Source organism: Pholis gunnellus, assembly GCF_910591455.1.
Source record: "Pholis gunnellus genome assembly, chromosome: 19".
Classification (NCBI taxonomy): Eukaryota; Metazoa; Chordata; class Actinopteri; order Perciformes; family Pholidae; genus Pholis; species Pholis gunnellus.
The window spans coordinates 7,404,839-7,428,079 of NC_136546.1; the positions used below are offsets into that span (position 1 = coordinate 7,404,839).

Consider the following 23,241-nt stretch of genomic DNA (forward strand, 5'->3'; position numbering starts at 1 on the left):
AGTGTAGTAGACCTTGATCCATTGGCCTAAAGAGGGCTGCTGCAGCTGATTATGTTATTGACCTGTAACTAAAGTGTGAATTATTGAACTGTTGAGTGGAAAAATAAAACAAGACAGATCTTGACTTTATGAAAGAACCACCAGGTTACACACTGCAGCATTGCTCTCATACACCATTACAGTTTGTGATCACTCTGACCAATGTTCACTTATTCAGTGGGGAGAACCTCAAAAAATAGCCCTTTTTTGGGTGTCTTTCAAAGAAAAAATGGTTATTTTGAATCATCTGTACCATCAACCATTCATCAACCATTATGATTATATCTGCATCAGGTTTGACGAAAACTTACTGGCTGTAATCAAGTATTTTTTTTTTTATCTTGGTCAACTAAGGTTTTATGTAATTGAAATGGACCTCTGTGTTGACTCCAGTCACAGTAGTGGCATTTAACACAGATTCACGGTCTGTCTGAAATAAAGTATATTAAATCATTATGCCCCAGGGGTAATATTAAGAGGCTTATTTTGCAAAGCAAGGCCACAAAAATCAGCAAGTTTAATGTCTACTTCCATCTCAGCTTAATGAGCCGATGAATGCTGACTGCACATTTATCAAGAAGTTCAGTGTAACATCAAATGAATTTCAACGCAAATCTCCTAAATTATTTGAGAGTACCACATAAAAAAAATGCATTAATTCACTGCTTAAAGTGAGTACTCTTGGCAGAAAATTTATATTCTTTGGATGGATGCCCTATAATCAGCAGGCAGGTAATTAGTTCTGTCAGGATGAGGTTCATAATAGTGTAACAGTCTCTCAGCTTTCTTATGAAAACTGCCATCAGTGTTATTGGCTGAACTAAATTAGCCACTTGCCTGATTATGAACTGTATTCATCCTGGATTAATGGTCGGAATGCAGTAAATTCATGAAATTAAAGATTTCCATGAGTAATACGAAGCATATGCTCAATCCCATGCACACACATTGTCAATTATGACCTCACTGCATTTCCCAGCATCCTTCAGCACCTTTATAGAGGTTTATTTCAAACGTTAAATAATACTGAATGTAAGTAAAGTGGATCGGATTGACGGTTTCCGAAATAAGTGAATACATACACAAATGTACACACAGACAGAGATTTCTTGCTCGATTGTCAGATGAACACGCTGACATTAGCATTTAGCTCAAAGCAACGCTGCGCCTACGTACAGCCACACGCACACGATGCATGTGCATGGCTGTAGAATCTTGGTCTCGTTTATTGTGATTTGTCAAAATTAATTCACATCACATCCATACAGACAGACAAAACCCCTGTCACCCCACTTCCCTCTGGCAGGTGTCAATGCTTTTCTGCCTCTGGACAGAGATTAGATCCCACTGAGATCACTGGCTGTTCAATGGTCTGAACCTTATCTTTGTCGTCTTTGTCGCTCTCCTTTCACCCATTTCCCCTCTTTATATTTGCCATGACTCCTGCTACTTCAAGGGGCGTCTTTGAGGATATCTGGTCCCTCTTTGTGTCACAGATCTATCCAGATATCTGTAAATTACAGCTAAAAGTCAAAGATCACATCTTCATTTATCTGCATCATAAACTATCGACAGATCCCGTCTCTCACGATGAACATTTTGACGAGCATCTCATTATTAGAGCGATACATTGTGGTACAAAAATGCTCATTATTATTTCAGTCTTTATATGTCAGAGCAAAACACATATAAAAGATCATACACAAATACATATCGATAGACAAACGTCGAGGATAACACAAAAAAGTTAAAGGATAACTTGTTTCCATTGTGGACTCTGGTAATTAGACTTAAAGATTCTACGCTCATCAGGTAATTCATCTTTCATGTGCTTTCATGCTCTAAATGGAAATGACTATAAAGGTTTACATCACCTAATATACAGTACTGCAACCTGCTGTGTGTTACAGCTGACATGGACTGGAGTTAAAGATGCACAAACTTATATTTCCTGATGAATTTATCCCTCTATCTTTTGTGAACCTGATTTGAGAATTTTATATATTTTTAATTTGCACCGTGTTGTTATTGTTATCTTAGACTTTTACATTTTCACGTTTGCACTCTTCCTCACTCTTTGTATTGCAGGCTGACTAATTTCTCGAGATAAATCAAGTTTTATCTTATCTTAGTTTCTTGGCTAATCTTGATTTTTATTAAGTGCAATCTGCAATGTGTTAGAACTGACATGGAGCTAAACCTATGTTTTCAGATTACCAATGGATTGAATTACCTTGTGTAACACGAAAGGAGTTGAAAGTAGTGATGAACTCACAGGTTATTATCAACTGACACTGTATGGACTGTTTGAGCATCTTTTCAGCTCACTGACTTGGTTTTACAGTCCACTCTCCACTCTAGTGAAGCTCATTTCTAGTAGCAGCAGGCCCAATACCCCCCATGTACCTACCAGCCTACCACGAACTGGCAGAGAGAAAAAGTTAGCAAACAGCGGGTGAAGAAAGTGGAGCTTTAAGCAGCTAAAGAGCCAGATAATTATCTCAGGAGTTAGTGGAGAATAAAACGAAGCAAATATGAACTCAAATAGACACAAACTTGACTCCAAATAAAAGCTAATGTTGATCTGATGTGAAAATAGGAAACTGTTTGCTAGAAGTTAACATAACAATTTCATAAGGCAATGCTACTGCAAGTCAGATGTACAGGTCTGTGTATAAGCAAAACATTTAATTTTGGATGGTAAAATATTCCGTTTGCCGCTGAGGAGGATAAAGCCTAACGGCAGTAATTACAGTCTAATAAATAATACACTAAATTATATTTTGAGGTCAACACAAGACCATCAAATCTAGTCTGATACCGCTGCCTTGACCCTCTGTTCAATCACGTTTCAACATTATGTCCCACTTGACCTTTGAACTCTTCACTTTTATGACCCTTTGGTCTAATTGAAATGCATAGCCAAGGAATCAGGATCAATTTTCAAGATTAACTTATCAATATTAAATGCGGGGTGTGGTGGCAACACATGCAATTTTGCAAGGTGATTGATGAAGGTGAGATATAGTCGACATATTAACAGTGAAAGTAGGGAATCCTTTGATAATATTGATGTGTGGGTCAGAAATGCTTAGCCAGCAGGACCTCACTTATAGCAAGGTCAAGTTATGAGCAACCTGATTCATCTGATCAGTCAGCCAATTGCTAAATAATTAAAACTTGTACAATTCGGAATCATTTAGAGGGCTTCAGCCAAGTCGGAAACCCAGTGTAAACTCTGATTATATGTTGTGTTGCGTATATTGACAGCAAACAAGAAAGAGTTAGGTCAGAGAAGTAACAGGGTCACGATGTCTATTGTGAATAAATTATCTTACAAAGCGTACACACACATTGGAAAGGGTTCATTTATTAATCAAATGGATGCAAGTTTCTGAAATCTCTGTTGAAATTGCATTTCACCTGACATGGGCATCCATCTCTGTAATGCCTAATTGGAAAAGTTGCAATAAAAATGAACAGGGTGGAGGGTACGCATGTTAAAAAAAACTTCAACGACTGCTAACTAAGGCCAGAATAAAACAAAAGATCCACACACTGTATTCATAGTTCCGAGCAACTTTAAATGTGCCAAAGTTGATATTCAGAGCATAGATAGAGCATAGAACAACTAGTTCCTTTGTAAAGATATTGTGGAGTAATGTCTACCTGCTTTTAATGTATGCGAGCGTGCCGCCGCTCTACACTGCGCTCTTGCGGAGGTTTCAGCTGATGAACAGTGTCCCACCCTCCTGTTCCCACTCAGCCAAACACTGCTGGCTCTATTGGCATCATTGGCACTGCGAGCCGCTGGCTCATCCGTCAACACGTGGAGAGCCAGATGGAGGCAATAGAAATCTAAATCTTGTGTTTAGCACCTTTAATTGTTGAAAATTGCTGGGAGCTTTTAATACAATGCACTGATCAAATGTTAAAGACATGCTTGGCGAATGGGTGGATTTTGTTTAACAAAGGTAAAACAAGAGTATAAAAGGTAGGAACAATAATGTAAGAACAAAATGTAATCTTTTTTCAGATTGCTCTATAACAGTTTAAACATATCACACTTCAGTGCGTCTACTTTGCATCATTTTAAACCTTTATTGCCAAACAACAACTCATTGATGTTAGTGAATCTGCAGTCAGTTTCCTTCTGAATTGTTAAAAGTTTAAACTCTGTTATGCTCCCTATTTGTAAAATGTATCAGAACTGTTGATCTGGAAACTGGATTCAAAACAAGTGTCCCATTGAATGTTGAAACGAGATTTAGTACCCCCCCCCCCCAAACCCCCCCCCCCCCCCCCCCCCCCCCCCTAAAAACTGTGGTTTGCTTCTTGCCTCCTACCTTACAGTCCTTTCATATTTTTCTCAAGCATTTTTATTTTTGATGGACAAGCAAACTATTTCCTCGCTTAGGTATGAAGACATGTGGGACAATTATGAAATAAATCAAAGAGTATCTTATTCTATGAAAAGAGATGGAAGCAAACGGAAGAACAGGGAAGCGTAAAGAGAGTAAAGAAAAGTAAAAGCTTGCTGATGGAATGTATCAACTCAGCATTATAGAGTAGATGCAATCATCAGCAACAGCAAATGACTCTGCTGCTGCGCTCAGTCAGAGCAATTTGCAAACTTTCTGTGAGTGTTATGATAGTTGGAACAAACACAGCGGGCGCTTGATAGGAAAATACACTGAAGAGCATCTGTCCGGGCTGCACAACAATATACCACATGACTAATTACAGGACCATAGACGCCGTTGGTACTGGCACACACACTCTCACACAAGCGCATATTATTGCCTTTGAGACGCGTTTTATTGTCACCAGTGGAAACATTGTTCTTGTATTTCAAGGGGGACACATTTACAGGAAAACAAACGGAAGCAATTAGACCACTAGGCTTCATGGTCAGAGAGAGAGAGCGGCTTGGCATGTTGGTGATCAGTGAATGAACAAGTGAGAACGTGACTGTGTGTGTGTGTGTTTGAATAGCTGTGAAAGTGAGTAAATTGAAGAACACAACTATTGTCAGCATCATATAACAGTCGTGAGTTCATGTGTATGTGAGGACAGGATATTATCCCATAATACTGCAAATGACAACAATCCCAACAAAGTCACACTGCCGGCTTCGCTCTGATAGCTGAATCAAATCTCCTGTTGCTTCAATCTCACATTATCAAGAGCCTATTTAAACCTGAAATAGCACTGCATTACAATACAATTAACACAGGATGGAACGCAATCGAATACACTGTTCAATATATCATTCTCTCATTCCAGCAGAATTGTCTCTCTATAGCTGTTAACATAGAAACGTTTACATGATTTGCATTCCATTCCATGCATTTGAAGGACTAAACCTTCAATATTTGCTAAATATACTAAATATACTTCAGTACCATTGTGAGGTACCTGCTCTATACTTTAGTACTGATATTTCAAATGTATGCATCTTTTACTCCACTACATTTAGAGTGAGATATTGTACTTTTTACTTTTAAAATGTTTTGTCTATAGCAGGCAATCAAACATATTCAATAAACTATTTACTTACATGACTGTTAATAAAAAACAAACAGGGCAAATTTAAGCCTTTTTCAGTGATTTAAGGCTTGAAAAGTTAAAACTGACTGATACATTTCATCCTTAATTAGCGTTAATCAAGGTCCACAATTGTTTTGCTGTCGGTTTTAATATAATAACAACCCGAACGGTTCTGAACATCTGGCGTTCTCACCGGTGCTTTGCTTAATTTCTTGAATCATCTATCATGAAATGAAGCAGAATGCCTCCCTGAGGTTATTGCAAAGCTCCAAATGCACATCACAGGATCATTTGAGGATCTATTTTAGATTTCAATACCTGTGCTGATGAGGTGTTAGAATTCACGATCTGTCTCTTATGTCAAAATATTGTGTATTTTTCCTCTCCTCTTCGTCTGTGTGAATCCTCAGGAGACACTTTGATCATTAAAACCTCAAAGCCAAAGGCTGACAGTGATCAGTCTGTCATACCCAAGCCTCTCCTGTCCTCTTAGGCAACAAATCAAATAGCGAGATCACAGGAAATAATGTATTGAGGACATAGTTGTAAGGTTAGAGTAGTCTTCTGCGCTTGATGCCGCTCTGCAATACGCCCCCTGATATCACGCCATTTGTTGGAACGTCTGAATAGTTTACATGTACAGATTAGATCATCTAAAAAAGTATTTTCCATCACAGCTGAACACTGTGGCGCAGATACAGCGACTTGTCCTTTAATCTCAGGGTTGGGGGCTCGATCCCAGATCCCAGAACAGATGGGCAGGCCAGCGCCTTGCATGGTTTATGAATGTGTGTTTGTGTGTGTGTGAATAAGAAGCATGTCTTTAAAGCGCTTTGCCAGTTAAGTTAGAGGGGTGCTCTAAATATTGGTGGGGGCTATGGCTCAGTGGTTAGAGCGGGTCATTCTTGAATTGCCAGGTTGGAGGTTGGATCCCCGGCTCCTCCCGTTCGTATGTTTAAGTCTCTTTGACCCGGGCCGCTTAACAGCAGCCCACTGCGTCCCAAGTGCTTAGGATGGGTTAAATAAAGAGGTCAAATGTAATGTATGCAAGATATATTTGACGATAAATTAAGGTTTTACTGTAAACTTCTTTTTTAGCTGCAGCTGAAATGTAAGACTATGCGTGGAAGCACTAATGAGGTAGGAGAGGCGTCTTTGTTTTAGTACCTGTGACTTGCACAGATCCAACAGGTATTTCCCCCTTTGAACCCAAACATGTTTTCATCCTTCCTTTCTGGTGTCTTAAAGTTGAGGTTTGTGGAAAATTTAGAAAGCAGCCAAAGGGTCGGTTCTTTCATTGCCAGAAAACTCAAAGTGCGTTTGAGAAAATCATTTTTAGAAAGGTGAGATCAATCTCCTCACTGTTATGCAAAAAAGTATCTTTTAGAACATAATGGATGCAAAAAGCCAGCAGCTGTTACCTTGGTCTGTCCTTCAATGACAGTGAGAGGCACGCTGGTGGAGGGCCACTTGTTCCTCGGAGGTAAAGGCTTGTCGAAGTTCCATAAAACCACAATCTGTATACGAAATTAGAGTCAGTGACAACATTATGTAAGCATCAACATCACTATACATACATTTCTGCATAGAGGTGTTTGAAACAGTTGATTTCTTCCACAAAGTAGCATTTAAAGATACTTTAGAATCTGTCTCAGGAGGCATCTTTCATCTTTAAAAGGGGCAGTTCCTCCAAAAATTATTATATCATCATGCAAAAAAAAAAAAAATGCATTGTTGATCAGTCAGTATGTTTCAACTGCTGTTATACAGGTTATTTATAGGCAAATAGGTAATATGCTGTATAAACCGTCCATCTGCTACAAGCAACCTGGTTTTCTTTAACACTTATTGTTGTGCCTTTATCTGGCACAACTCTCTTATGTGATCATTTTTAAAATGGGATGTAAAAGCAAGTTAGTTAGTATTGTAGGTAGTAGTCCTGTTGATATTATATCATGCACAAAGGTCAAGCAAGTATGTGTGTAAATAAATGCAATGTTGGCAGTATGGCAACTGTAAAGAAAAAGGTACTAGGATCTTGACAAACAAAATAATTATGTTATGAATAAGTCCTAATTTTGTGGAAAAAAAGTATAGAAGAAAGTAGTAATATTACTATAGGGGGGAAAAAAGGTCATATTATAAGAATAATATTAGTAAAATGTTACTTTGAGAAGAACATATGTTGTGACTGGATGAGAGTACGCATGTTAAAGTAAAGTCTTTCCTGATATACTCTGCAGATACAATTGTTCCTTTGAGCAGTTTATATAGTTCTTGTGTCTGCATACTCTATCATACCCCGTCCCCTTTACTTGGCATTTAATTTCAGCATCCAATAGCATATTGTGCTTATTGATTCATCTTCAGGTCATCAGCATCCTTCACAGTAGTATTCAAGTATTACGACTTTTTGCTTGATTTACCTTCCACAGAAGGCCTAACACCCTGTTGTATTTGAGGGATGGCTGAACCCCCGTCTCAAATTTTACTATACCTGAAGATGTAAGTCGATACAAAATAAATTTACGTATAAATAATGCAACGATTGCAGGAGAAGAAGTGCCAAATAGGAGAAGCAGGGGAAACAAAGGCTCCAACTGAGCAGACAGCTACAAGTGATACATTTCTATCACACAATATTGACAGCGTTTACTTTGCTACGTGTTTGACTAATCATATTTAATATTGTTTTTCATTATTTCCCTTCGTTGAACCGGCATCAAATCACAGCGGGGTGGAGACGCTCTTCCCACCTGTGCACAGAACTTGGACTTGGCTATAGCGATGATGAGCTTCACCACGGGGGAGATCTGGGACTGCAGAGGAGTAACCGTATGGATCACAGCTGTGAACTGCTGCGCCGGGCTCTTACCTGGACACACACACACACACACACACACACACACAGACAGAAACAGTTGTCATGGGTAAAATGTATTTAGGTTTTTAACACAGAGTTGTGCAGACGTAGCTCTCCATAAAGCTCCATAACGGTTAACTGGACACAGGGTGCTCTCAGCTGCACCCATCATCAATCATTCTGACAGGATATAAACCCCCCCCCCCCTGCTTCCCATCAGTGAGCATGAGTAAACACGTCTAGTCCAAGAGTTTTCTTTAAATGTCTCCTTTAGAGAATTGTGAATCGTGCGGATTTGTTTTCCGATAAGGAGCAATTGTATTTCCTACAGCCTCACAATAAAACAGCTCTTGTTAGTTATTTTATTGTGGCAAACATTTACAAACAGGTCAAAAAGAGAAATAACGAAGCGGAACTTTAAATTACTATCCACGATAAATGACGTCCAGTATACGGTATAATGGGTAAGTTGAGTTAATGAAATTGATCCCCGCTGTGGCAGTCTGTGCTAAAGAAATGTATATTAAATGAATATTATAAAGCATTGGCTTTCAGGATTGTATTGCATTTTCTGAATACATTTTCTATTCCGTAATAAATAAAACCATCTTACTGAATCTTTGAATAGAAGAGAATATAAAGCCATGTTACATGACGTATCTACATGTATCCTAATAGGTTGATTATTACCAGATTAAGGTAACACACACACACTTGTTTTCTGTAAACATAGTTATATTCATGCCCGGTGTTTGAACAATGTGATTAGCACACAATCATTGAACTTAGATGAAAGAAAAGATCACACACAGAGCAGCGCAGCTATCTTTGTTGCATGCCGGTTTCGGGCTGATTGTAATCATTAATATGATCATCAAACAATTTAGTTTATTAGGGCTATCCTGAGGCTTTAATCAAACTATTTATCTGCTTTTATGCTACGATAATCAGGGTATAATGTGCATGGATATTTTGAGATTACTTCTAGCGTCTCACAAAATGCACGCAGAGCTTTCAACTGAATAGAATAAAATGATTCTCTGCAATGCGACTTATGGAGAAACCATACACCGAGTGGAGACAAAAAAATCTTATTTGTTAATATTTTCAGCTGTCCACATATAATCTAGGCATTGACATGTTATCGCCTTCTGATATGCAGAACTTGTTAGTAAACAGTTTCCTATTCACACATCAGAAAAATGATTAGCATCCATGTGGAATTGTGGTTGTGTCCATCCGATGAATGTAAGTCTAATTTATTTTCCTTCTGAATCTGTTCTGGTCAACTTTTTGCAGCCTTTTTTTTTTGTTTGCTGCCAACTGCTGCTTGAAACTGGTGAGTGAACCAAAAAGGTCAAAGTTGTGGGTTGTAAACCAAAACAATTAGCCGAAAGACGCTAAAAATAACCACACTCCGCAGAGTTGAGGGGAGCTGCAGATTCACTACAAACAATCCTTTTTCACATTACGGATTTCATTTGAAGCAATTGAAAAATATTGATTGGAGCAGCTTTGAAAAACAAACAAGCAAGACTGTGTGGGAAGCTCAGAATATACAATAGGTAACCTGGGGCAGACACACATGCAGACACAAGTAATATTCCCGACAACTGAAGAAGGCGAGCATTGCGGGCACCTGGCATGCCAAGTGTCGGGTGGGTGTGGGAATAAGGGAATAGACATCCTCATGGTTACGTGGAGCCGGAGTGCTCTTTAGTGTTGCTCTATCCATCTCTCTGACACCGGGTCCCCTGACCAGCCATCTCAGGTGGGCTTAGTGGTATTTATGGAAGCACAAGGTCTGACCTTGAGGGGTCGCAGAAATAGGCTCAGTCCTTCTGTTTCATCTGCGTTTTCTTGGAAAGAGCTGTGCCACCGTGGTTTTGATTAAATTACGTACATTTCAAATTGTTGTACTAATTAGAGGGAGATAGTTTGGGTATGATACATAATAATGGACAAGAGAGCTAATGTAAGTATTTTACTGCGGCTTTGACAAAAAAAAAACCAACTGCTCCATGGGAAGCATATAGGACCTAACAACTTTTTTAACTTTGCAACTTTTAAATACTGGCCTCTGCCGCAACCATTTTTAAGTCCTTGAGAGTGATGGAGGTCACTTGGCTGTCATGTGAGAGCAGTTAGCGTCACGTTAATCCAGGTGTGAATGAGTCCTAAACGGCCTGGAAAAATAAATATGGATGGCATTCTAAGAGGTGGATAAGTGTTGTCCATTTTTTCAGAAAAAGCTGGGGTCTGTTGATTGACAATGGTCTGTTTCTTATTACCCTCCGCTCTATTGCACCTGCTGGTGTCACTGAAGAGGTACTGTACCGGACGCTAATCTGTTGACCCTTAAAACAAGTAGCACATTGTGGCCGAGTAGAGGAGAGGAGAGGCATTCTCTGCGAGGGCAAAAGCAGAGAACTCAATATTACAAATCAAAAAAACTCTTTCCTATCATTCTGTTTTTTAGCAAAAAAACTTTACAAGAGATTACTGCCAATATCACTGCACAGGAGACCTCAATATGTATGCGGCACAATTTCTGTGGGAGGTGTAGCCGGGAGGGAAAAGTTTGCAGAAGAAGAAGAGAGAACTTTAACTTTAACACACACGCCACACACACACATGCACACAAACACAATCAACACTCACTTCTACAGACTCTCACAAACACACAAGGCAATGATGAACTGTTAATTGTTTTCATTTTCTTGATTTCATGATTTTTTTAACTTTTAATGTATTCTTCATAATCTCATTATCACTTGATGTTTTGGCAATATTGCCTCATTGTTACATTTATGCCAATAAAGCACAGTGAATTGAGTTGAGTTGCTCTGGATGTTTCAGCACCATGGAGAGAGACACACTGCACATGTGTTTACAATCAGGGGCACGATCCTTCAGAGGTTTGCATCGCTGAGCTGAGAGGTTTTAAGGCTCACTTACTTCACACACTAATGGTGCATTTGAGTGCTCATTTCAAACTATTTAAAATTGAAAGAAATGCATTTTAAAGTGTGTCGCCTTGAATTGCCCTAAAATTTCTTACAAGCTGCAAACACTAATGGTAAACTTGGCAAAGTGCTATGATATCTTATTATGAGTATGAGCTGGGACTTTTCACTTTAGCACATAATCGACAGTGGAACAATTCTTTAAAAGTCAGAAGAATGTAGTGTGTGGTGAGCTGTTACGAGTTATGTTTCTAGCTCAAACTCTGACAAAGCTGAAAGACGAGAGGGGAGGTGAGTCTGGGGATTCCTCCCAACTTTCTTCATTGTTCTCATTGTTCTCCTCATTGGCACACATGCCCTTAATGAGCTGCACGGCATATTTGGATGTGTGCACCAGGAAAGGTTAACATATAGAAGTGGTGGTCAAAGTTTGGAGTTGGGAGACACATTTCTTTTCCCACTGGATACTGTCAAACAATTAGTTTGTTTGTCTTTTATAACCTAAAGTAGGTTGCACATAGCACAACCTTTCACCAACTAAAGTGAAGCTGCAACTTGAGCCATCAAATCAGGTAATTCTTACAGCTCATGAGACCACTTACGTCTGAGCAGTGAGTCAAACTTTTTTTTAAACTAACAGGCAAAAGTTGCAAGTGGTTTGCCATAAAAAGTTATAGCAAGGTAGCAGAGTGAGGCCGTCGTACAAACGGCATTGACGACAAGTTATTCCCCCGAGCAGCAGCACTGGAGATGGCAGCCGCTAAAATAGTGATTTACTGCAGTGGCATAAACCAAACTGCCCTATCTTTCCTTCCATCGCTCGCTTCTTTCTTCCTCCTAACCCTTGTGTCCACAATTCCTCAGAGAAAGGCAAACATCGATCTCAGTTAGCCTCAGTCTCTGCAGGCTGCATGCATATCTATACACACCCACATATACATACACACACACACACACACACACACACACCAGTCCACTTTCTCCTCACTCTTTGCCTGCAGCTTTAAGTTTCTGAACTCTGCTTTCACAGCAGTCTTGTGGCCCACATACTGTATATATGTGCATATATTGTTGTACAGTTTGCTTATCTTACTCACAGATTCACTTAATAACCAGTGGTGCAATCTATATCATATTCGCTGATTTCTCTGATATGTTTTTTTTTGTGTCCTGAGATAAGTCCTGTTGGAGCAGCCAACATCCAGCAATAGCCTCCAGGCAAGCTACATTTACAGAAAAACTAAGGAGGAACACATGTATTTGTTTACAGTTTGGACCATTAAATGTATGCTGAATTAGCTATTAACAGTTCCTGTTTGTATCCATGGATGTACAGACAATATCTCGCATTTACTTTGATACTGAAAATAAAATAAAAAATGTGACGATTCTCAGGCAAGTTCTGGAGTTATAAGGAGTTATAATCTGTTTTTATGATTTCTAAGCAGATTTATAAATACTTATTTGCTATGGGGTCAGATACAATGATATCCTCCATATTGTAAGTCGCACTGAATCTAAAAATATGTGTATGAGTTATATACTTAAGGATTTTGGGACCAATTGCAACAACCGGGCACCGAGGGATTTAAAGTATCATAATCGGCTCCATGAGGTCATGTCCGGACAAAAGCTGCGAGTGAAACACCCAAAGTCAACAGCATTTATTCAAATCACACCTCTAATCTGACAAAATCACCTCTTACCCAGGATGGCATAGTAAAAAGGGAACTGGACAGGGTCAGTTGAGTACTGGGGGAGTGCATAGAGACCTCCAGGTAGGGAATTCCACAACAACCCGTTTCTGGACACATGGGAGTCCACACGGTCCTGGATGATCTAGAATGGAAGAGACGGGAGGAAGTGCAGCATTAAAAAAAAAAAAGGAAAGGAACAAGAACAAAATACAAAAAAACAAATGCAAAGATAAGAAGAAACAGAAAGGAGTGGGTGAGGTAGATGATTGAAGAGAAGTGAAGATAAGAAGGTGTGACAAGAGGAAAAGAAAGACAAAGATGTGATTATTGAAATAATTTCCTCTTTATTTCATGCACACGGCTTAACAAACTAAACAGAGTTGACTTAAGAATAGTCATACATATAAATACCGTATATTTAATATCATACTGAAAGAAAAGCATTTCTTATCTGCATTCTGCCCGCACTGCAGTAGCACAGAGACATTTGAAAACTGGCAAAGTTTCCCTTGAATGAATTAGAACTCAGCCACATTGTTTTGGCAACATGTTTGCCCACCTGCATCCAAACACACATCTCCTCCCCCTCTCTCCATATTCCTCTGCTAGCTTTCATCAGATGGACAGAACAGACTGGAAAGGGTAAGAGAGAAGGGACAACATGTAGCAAAGGGCCACGGGTCGGATTCAAACCCGGACTCAGCGTTGGTCCATGGGGCGCTTCATAATGGACTCTTTACACTTCCCCCTTTAACTCCAGACATGTGATAATATTTGTGAAAGAAAAGTGGCCAGCTGTTTCGCTGCAGCTGCAGCGCTTGGGGAAAAGACCGTAGATACTTGAACTGTTCATTCGGGGCATCAACTTGGTCCCAACATGAGGAGTCCATTAGTTATTTAGCTAATATTATCCATCATGCTTGTTACCAAAGGTCAGGCTAGTATGTTGAGTGTTGGGAGTTTTCAGGGGTCCTTAGAGAAAGACCAACGACACAACTTCAACCTGGTGCTGGGTCTCTGGACACACGAGCATCTAAAGTTCACCGACAATTTGATTCACTGCAGTATCACGATACATTTTAAAATGATATAATGAAGATATCAAATAAATAACAAAGCCCATTGGATGCTGTTCACACCAGTGGTGGAAGTACACAAATTATTTATTTCAGTAAATGAAGCACTACCGCATCTTGAAAATGGTTTAATTTGAGGACTTGTTAGTTAGTGGTGTTATCAAAATGTACTCAAAGTATCAAAAGTGAAATGGCATCTTTGAGTGAAAAACCCTTATATTATATCACTGAATTATTATTACAGGTGTTTTTTCATGTGCAATTTGCATTGTACTGTTGTAGTATCAAGGTGGAGCTGATTTTATATACTGTTAGATGGTTTCATCTGTAACAATAGTTTATAAGCTCTTCTAATGATTTTTTGGTGTAAAATCTTTGTAGCAACAGACATCGTTTGAATTTATAACTTCTATCCACTTTGCACACCTTAATAAGGCAATTTGCAAACTGTGTGGAAGCACATGTTTAAAGGGCATAATATTTAAATTTTGACTCTTGTGTATGTATTCGTCTTTTGAGATTCTTTTTTTTGCATTTATTTTGTCCAGTGTGGTTCGTTTGTGTAATGCTGCATTTATTAGGGAGTGCATTTGGAGTAAAAGTATAAAGCAGTCGGACAAGGACATACTCAACTGAAGCGCACGTATTTGAAATGTGTACTTAAGCACAGTACTGTACTGAACAAGACAATCAAGATGTCTTACATCATGGCAGGAAAGAAAGACACAAATAAAAACTATATTTTACAATATTTGACTGACGCTGGCAGAGGGATGATCATGTAGCCGGTGGGCTCAGCAGATGCTGAGTGACAAACGTTTGTGGAATTTGTCTTTCTTTCTTATGACGACGCTCTGTTTTTTCTCCACTTGTCACCAATGCAGGCAATGAACTCAGGTCCCCGTCTGAAGAGGCACGGCCGACTTTCTAAAGGTGTGATGGCTTCAATTGCTTGGTGCTAAAGAAGTGTTCTTACGTCATAGAAACATGCATTATCACGTTGGCATGAGATAAGCGTATGCATGAGTGTGGGAAAACTAGAACTACAGCTCATATACAAACCTTTCAAAATAAACTCTTTATGTTGTTACAGAGTGACACAACAATGGTGAAATACATTACGCTTTAAAATTAAGCACATAATTGACAGAAGATATAAAAAAAATCTTTAATATTAAAACAATTTGTGTAATTTCAATGTAGTGGTTGAATCAATTGACTACAGCAGGTGATTTTTTTATTTGAATGATTCTTTATAAATAATTGATACCCACCTTTAAAAAACAGCACTACTTTAACTGAAATAAAATATGTTATGAACATTTTCAACTCTACTGTATATATATGATACTGAAAACAAAGAATAGACAAACACATTCTTTGGGGGCATTCTGGTTTTTCTCTCCAGCTCCAGAGCTGTCTACTGATCTGTGGAGAATTGGCACTTAAGCAAGCTCTTAACACACATACACACACACACACACACACACACACACACACACACACACACACACACACACACACACACACACACACACACACACAGACACAGACACACGCACCCACCCACCTCGTGACACCAACTGTCAGGCTCGCAGTATGTGGGCCACTACAGTTATCAACAACGCCTCATTTCACCCATTTAGCCTGGTGGCGTGCTGGCTCTGAGTTTTTTTAGCACATCTGGCCAATAGTATGTGGCTGTCAGTAGGCTTCTGTCTAGTTTCATACCCTGTTGGCGCTGGGCATTTGGGGGTGGCACTAAAGTGCTGTTTGTGCTGTGATTGTAAGAGAAAAATGCTGCAATCTGAGAGAAGTGTGCGCTATTAAACTGAAAGGTGGAGATACATTATAACATCATGGACGTTTCTGTTATTCTCGGCAATGTACCGATAGATAGTAGGCTTCATGCAAACACTTCACCATCACTTTAATCCACTAAGATAGTTGAATGCATGACAGCACATCAGTGCCAGAACAGCAAAGCATGGTCTGAATTTGAATGCCGTAGCTTCATATCAACTTAATCTCTATCTTTCTATTCTAATGTGTATGCTAAAGATAATAATAATGATGTCCTATGTTCGTAATTATATTGTTTAGTTGAGGACCCTAATCTGAACAAGCCTGAGGTTGAATTGCGATGGTGACTTCAATGTTATTGCAATGATGCAAATGATGCTAGAACGTGACGATGATTGCAAACAATTTTGTGCGCTACAAGAGGGATCACAGCGATTGTACTGGTGTTTATGCGATGACGATGTTGGTAATTAAGAGGATCATTATGTTCTGCGTCTGTATTCAGAGATGCTACGGAGAGCAAATAGTCCCAGAGGACCGAATCAAGGCTGTAGTGAACCAACAACAATAGAGAGTAAAATGAGAGGAGGAAGGTTCTTTCTCCAAGTTCATCCTCTACACTTGAGCTGGCGAGGTCATTTAATGAGGAAGCCTCTAGCATTCTAGTCCTGAGAGCAGACACACACACACACACACACACACGGCCCTTCATGCTCACATTGGATTGGATTTCAGGCGTCAAAAGGCTGGTTTCCAGTCTACATGTCAAAATCTAACTTTTCTTTGTCAAAAGCATAAATGCCCTCCTTCCTAATATTTACCAGCTTTGTTAGTTGTATTTCATGACATACTGTTGAAATAGGTTTAAATGAATTTAGTTCTAAGATGTAAGGTTGTATTGAGTTCTTGCTTATACTGTACGTCAATGAGATGGACAAATTATTGGCCTAACCCTATTAACCCAATAATAGCAAATGTCACAACATTTGCTGTAAATAACAATAGTTTTCAGTGTAAAGATGCAGTGTCTTTCTACCTTTCATATGTTAATCTAACCAATGAACAGTAGACTCAGTCATTTAAAGCTGCACTATTCAATATTTTCCTATTAACAATGGATCAAATGACTTTGTTTGCAGATGCAAAACTGATTGTGCGCTACCTGGTGAACATAGCAGAGCTTTAGCAACAGTTGGTGGAGACCAGAACATAGGTAAAAGGGAAATGATTAACAGACTCTGAATAAATGACAATGTTGATTTGTGTCTGGTGAATGTGTAAATAACATGTTTGCCATGCCAAATTAGAAAAAATACCACATTTACAAGGTGATAACATGTCAGTGTCAGCTTTCTCCACTGAACCCAAGTGACCAAAATAAGTATTTAGCTGATTAAAACATCACCATTTATGGGTCATGTGAGTGTGTGTGTGTGTGTGTGTGTGTGTGTGTGTGTATAGATTTACGTTAAAGTAGAAAATATGAAGTCACAGCAACCTCAGATCTGATAGTTCAAGGGTCGTCATGTTGTGAAGTTGTATTTCAGATGATTTATATGAGCTGACTGAAAGGTGCCTGTTTTGTAAAAAGCAGCAACAATTAAACACTAACCTCAAAACTCCATCGAAAACTTTTTATGAGGTGGCCTTGAGCAAGACAAACAGCCCACAATTACTTCAGTGGAGCCGTAATGTGGTTACTCTTAGAAGAGGTGGAAATGTTTGAATATGAAGCAGAACATTGCTGGAAAAGAGGGGGCACATTCAGCTGAACCTTCTTTAGAAAAATATGACTGACAACTGGAGAAAGATTTCTTTTAAAAGTTTATCTTTGGGAGGTGAGGCATAGCCAGCGGCGATGTACAGTATATAGAAAAAGACAAAGCAGTTTGGTTGATTAAATCAAGCTCTCCCGACAAAACTAAATCCAAAACTCACATAAAGACCATTTCTCTCCCATGAGCTTACCTCCAGAGTAGTTAAGACGATTTTGGTTACAGAAGAAAAGTAGGCGTCCCAGAGGAACTGAGTCTGCTGGCGGAGAGCCAAGATCCTGTCACGGCCCACAGACCGGGTAATGGAGGGAACCTGGAGGAAGAGAAGGAGGAAAAGCCAGAGGACAAAAATGACAGTGAGCTAGATTGAGTTAGATGTTAAACAACGTTGAGTGAGAGGATGAGAACCAGTGTGGAAGAAAAAAGAAATAAAAGCAGAGCACCAGCAGACAGGTGGAGGAAGAATAAGTAATTTTGTCGACGTGATTAGATGGACAAGATTAGAGGAAATTCCTCCTTCCCTCAAGACTCTTCTACCTCCACATCTCACTCTGTCCATCAACAAGCTTATCCTCAGGACATGTTGGTAACTAAACCACCTGCTCTACGACTCTAATACTCGTTTCACACAATGTGGTAGATACTGCCACACACACACACACACACACACACACACACACACACTCACACACAAACTGACTCAGGTTGCTGGAGGGTGCGGTCAGCCTGTTGTGCTATAGCTAGTACTTTGTTGTGGACTGTGACAAAAAACATTGTAAAGATTATTTGTGTGTTTAATTTCCTCCTAATATCAGATATGAATATATTTGTACTGCTATTGTTTCAAGTCAGCTGAGCAGAATCCTTCCACAAACCCCCTTGCAAGTAAAGAAGCACATCACTCCATTAGAGTAGGACTGCTTTTTTTTTTATCTTTAAAAGTTTATCTTTTACGTCTTTAAAACTTAAGGAAATATTGAAAAATGTCTCAATTTTCCTAAACCCAGTGTGACGTTTGAAAAAGTCATCCTTACAATTTAAAAGCTTAGTTTAAGACTTGATAAATTACTTAGAGGAACAGAATGTATAACTTAGTAGGATTTAATGGAAATGGAATATAATATTCATGTTGTCATTAGTGTATAATCACCGGAAACTGGGAAAGGTTTCGAATGGTATGGTAATATTCAGTAGCTTAGAATGAGCCCTTCACAATTATATAAGGAGTGTGTCCACTTCCCCGAGTCCGCCATGTTGCAGCGCCATGATTCTACAGTAGCCCAGAAAGGACAATCCAAACTCTGGCTCTAGGGATGGCCTTTCACGTTTTTACGTTACTTGAAGCACAACGTATAGTTCTCCGAGCGACACGCTTGGAGAGTGAGCGGTGTTTAGCTGGTTTCAATCTGTAACCTCACCACTATGCCACTGAATTCTACACACTGCTCCTTGAAACAAATAATCTACAGTCAAATTTGTCCCCGATTCATTTCCTGTACCTCAATTACTTACTTCAGCACTACAATGGAGCTCCTTTGCCAAATCATTCTAGTCGCTGTCACTCCTATAACATGGTAACGTCATCAAGAACCTACAGAAAACCTAAAAAACTACGTTTCCATCACTGCTGTGTTAAATCAACTCGCTGGACATCATATAAATCCATCATCACATCCGTCATACATCATATATATCCCGAAAGGTATTAATGATCGTTCATTTATCTTCCTTGGATCAATATCAAGTTCTGTGCCGGCAATGCACCGACAAACTCTGCAGACCTGCTGGCAAGACAAGGTCCCAGCTCACATTGTCATGAAGGACGTGAGCAGCTGGCTTGTGCCTTGCAGCACCCCCCCCCGGGGAGAAGCAGTGGAGGGATGAAATCAAGGGAGACAAGGATCCTGCCAACCTGACCAGGGAGCTAAACATCCTGATGTGCCAAGGAAGCCAGAGCAGGAGTCTCTCTTGATGCACAGTTTGGAGAAAAACAAACTACCTCCTCCTCAGACATAGATAGGACCGTAGCTGCCCAGCTCAGCTTGACAATGAAGCTGAAAGGGGGAATGAGTAGCGTTGAAGCCAATGGTTCTGAAGAGCATCATCAGTCATCAAGAGGTGTTGGTGGATCCCAGGGGTCCGCCGGTGTTATGGCCAATAACCCAAAACCTCTTCCCCGAAAGTTAAAGGGCCAACACAGTCAGTGGAATAGTGACCGATTAAGCATCAAGCCACGGAAGGGCCGAGATTTACAGGGATCTAACATCAGCTAAGGGGCGTTGTTAGGCGTGACGCGGAGCCTAAACACTTATAACCAATCAGTCAGATGCTTGGCTCCATCTCTCATTGTGATCAATGAACTTCTCCCACAACTTATTGATGCCTTATGAGGCAGCTGCAAGTAACGATGAGCCTGTCTTGGATGTTCTTAACTCATTTTCCACTGAAATGCCGCGTGTCCCTCCAAAACCCAAAGGTTTATGAAGAACTTATATGATGGGGAACGACCATCAAATAGTTTATTCATGATATTCACCATTAACTGTTTACTTTTGTGTATATTTTAAATGCGAACCTCACTTTTAACCACTTATATCACAATTGTGTTTACGACACCTACTTTTTAACCTGTTTACACGCCTGGCATTGACTACATTTCAATCAGGAGGGACAAGTCAGATGAAGAAAGATAATAGTTCATTATTGACGGATGATATGCGATGGTGAAGTCTTGACAGAGTCTTTGGCGCTTGGACTCTACAGGGAGAGTTGTAATCGAGGGGTGTCTGTCCAGACAGTGGTGGTGGTGGACGATGAGACTGATAGAATGATGAGTTGACTGGGCGGAGATGGGGAGGTGGAGGGGAGCATAACAGCAGCATGAACGAACTTAAGACAGTCATATTAAAAAAAGAGACAACAGCGAGATGATAGGCTAATGATATCATTGTTTCGTTGTGCTATTGGATAGAGGAGACCAGCTGATCTAAACAGCCGATATCATGATTGACAGCCCCGAACAATGACAGCAAGGAAAATAATGAGTGAGCATGCGTGAGAAGTGAATGGCAGATGGCTCTATAAGAACTAAACTACGGGCTTAGCCATGCAAGAGTATCGTCTTCCTGACTGAACTTACGCTAGAGCTAAATGTGGTTTCTTTTTAACTTTGTAATGCGGTTGCTACACAGCAATTTCCCTCCAGATGAAGGTTTTATCTTAAAACTGCAGTTTATAGTGAACTGCTGTAAGGCTGCATTCAGACACACAACAACACAGCCTGAAACGCTCAGCCCCCTCATATATTTCAAAGAGGCCGCTGCAATGTTTTAGCAGTGGGTTGAAAATAAGTTCAACCTGACTTAACTTTTGAGTTCAACGCAAGGCACCGTCATCGGCCAAGGTGCTGCGTTGACCAATCAAATACGTGTAACACAAGCACACTTTCCCGGTTAATGTCTCCGTAACACGAACACCGCATTTCTACTGTTTAGACTTTCTGGATCGTATTTCATTTTCTGACTTCGAAATATTGTTATGCAGATTTAAACTCCTTGATTATACAAGATTAACAGTTTAGCTTGTGAAAGCAAAAAAAGTCAAAATGAGAGTCCCAGTCTGAAGACACAGTATTGAAGGTTGTGTTGCTGCTGACGTCAGTGGGATCATCCACCGACAGCAGAGCGAGCTTTAATTGTTCAGCTCTCAGAGGTGGAATATAAACAACACCAATCAAATCAGCTCAATTCTCTTCCCCTCGATTGACTCTAATAGTGTTTATGTTTCTCAGCAGGGGCATTGAGTGTGTCTGTGCGTACGTTTGTGTTGTGCATGTCACTTCTCCACAGGGGGAATCGAAACTCTACATATTAAACAGCCAGGTATTGCAGTGCTCGGTGATGTAATTGAAAGTAATGAGATTCAACTCTCTCACCAGGTGTTAGAGCTCCAATGTTGCAATGCACAATGAGTTTGTGTGCGCGCGTGTGTGTAGGTGTGTGTGTGTGAGAGAGAGAGAGAAAAAAAAAAAGAAAGACAAAGAGGGCTAGCATCCAGAATCTGTTTACCAACCACAAACAGGTTTGTTATTGTATTTCCATTATATTGTACAGATGCTGCCATCGAATAATTAAATGTTTTTGGGGTAATTTAATGCTTTTAATGACTCAGTTCAGTTGTGCCATAAAGCCATATCCTGAGCTTGACGGAGTCGATCCTGACACTTTATTTCCAGGAACGGCTTGAACTCTTGCCATCTTGCCAGCTGTCTCAGTACTGCAGGAAATGAAGCTGCTTGAAGGTGTCCTCAAAGTTTGGGAAGCGTGCCACACCCATTAACCTGCTCTGTTCAACTCTAAAGCTTACATGTAAAACACATTTTTACATCTAGTAAATCAACATGTGGGCAAATACGTTTTTTTGGACAGTTCCTATGTGAAACACAAGACATCACATGTAAACGTGTCGACACATTGGCATGTCTCAATTGTAGCATGTGAAAAGTGATTTTATGTCGATATGAAATATATTTTGCATGTGAAGAGATGATGTTTTGATGGATGCTTTTGCAGTAAAACTATATTTTAGGATCCATAAATTAGATGTATCTGAGCCCTTTGTTGATTGAGATGATCAATTCATTTATTATATTTTGGAGGAACCCATTTAGTCTATAAAATCACCTTTTCCCAGAGTCCAAGGTGATATCTTCAAATTGCTTTTTTTTTGTCCAGCTACAGTTAAAAACACTGAGATACTGAATCTACAATGTAATAAACGTAATTATAAATGACTTCAATCATTTACAACGAACAACCCCTGTGGTGTAGTTACCAATGGAACATGTTCTATTTATAGAAGATATGAATGTTGTACTGTTTGGAAAACCTGATGTATTCAGCTTTTAGAATCCGTAAACCAACTGTATGTGGTCAAAACGTTTTCTTATTAAGAAGTATTGTAACTATTATGTCGTACAAATATAAACTTTCTGAATATACAAGCAAGTTGTGTTCAAAATATCTGGGATCATTTTTCCTACAATAAAATGTTGAAATGTAGAAATTCTTTCCATTTCAACTAAACGCACCAGGGTTTGAAAAACACAGCATCAATCTGCATCACTCAAAATGATGACAAAAAACATGGTAAAATGCTTGTTTTGTTCAACCTCTGGAACAGCCTACATATGAACACCATCATTGTTTCACCGCTTCAAAAACACAATTACTTCACACATATTATCTCAACCAACAATTAGCTGCTTTTAGACAGATGGTTTTGTTTTGTTGAAGGGAACAAACCACACAACAAAAACCTCTGACAACATTAGTGCATCATTGTGGGTCTCAGTAATGTTTTATGACAACAAAAGATGCTTTATTTCGTCTAAAAGCCAAGTTTGTAATACTTTTAATGATGCCTTTTCTGTTATTGTGTCATTCACAGTGAGTTCAATTAACATCATTGTTA

General features: G+C 39.5%; 1 protein-coding gene across 1 annotated transcript in view; it reads right to left on the reverse strand.

The window, feature by feature from the left end:
* LOC306711883 (exostosin-1) overlaps positions 1–23,241 on the reverse strand; it is a gene marked incomplete at both ends in the record, with an annotated part of 189,053 nt that overhangs the window by 12,593 nt on the left and 153,219 nt on the right. Inside the window, 4 exons of the mRNA XM_079180957.1 lie at positions 7,011–7,106; positions 8,346–8,464; positions 13,125–13,257; positions 17,963–18,082. Coding sequence (XP_079037083.1) covers positions 7,011–7,106; positions 8,346–8,464; positions 13,125–13,257; positions 17,963–18,082 — 468 coding nt within the window. The remainder of the gene's footprint in view (positions 1–7,010; positions 7,107–8,345; positions 8,465–13,124; positions 13,258–17,962; positions 18,083–23,241) is intronic.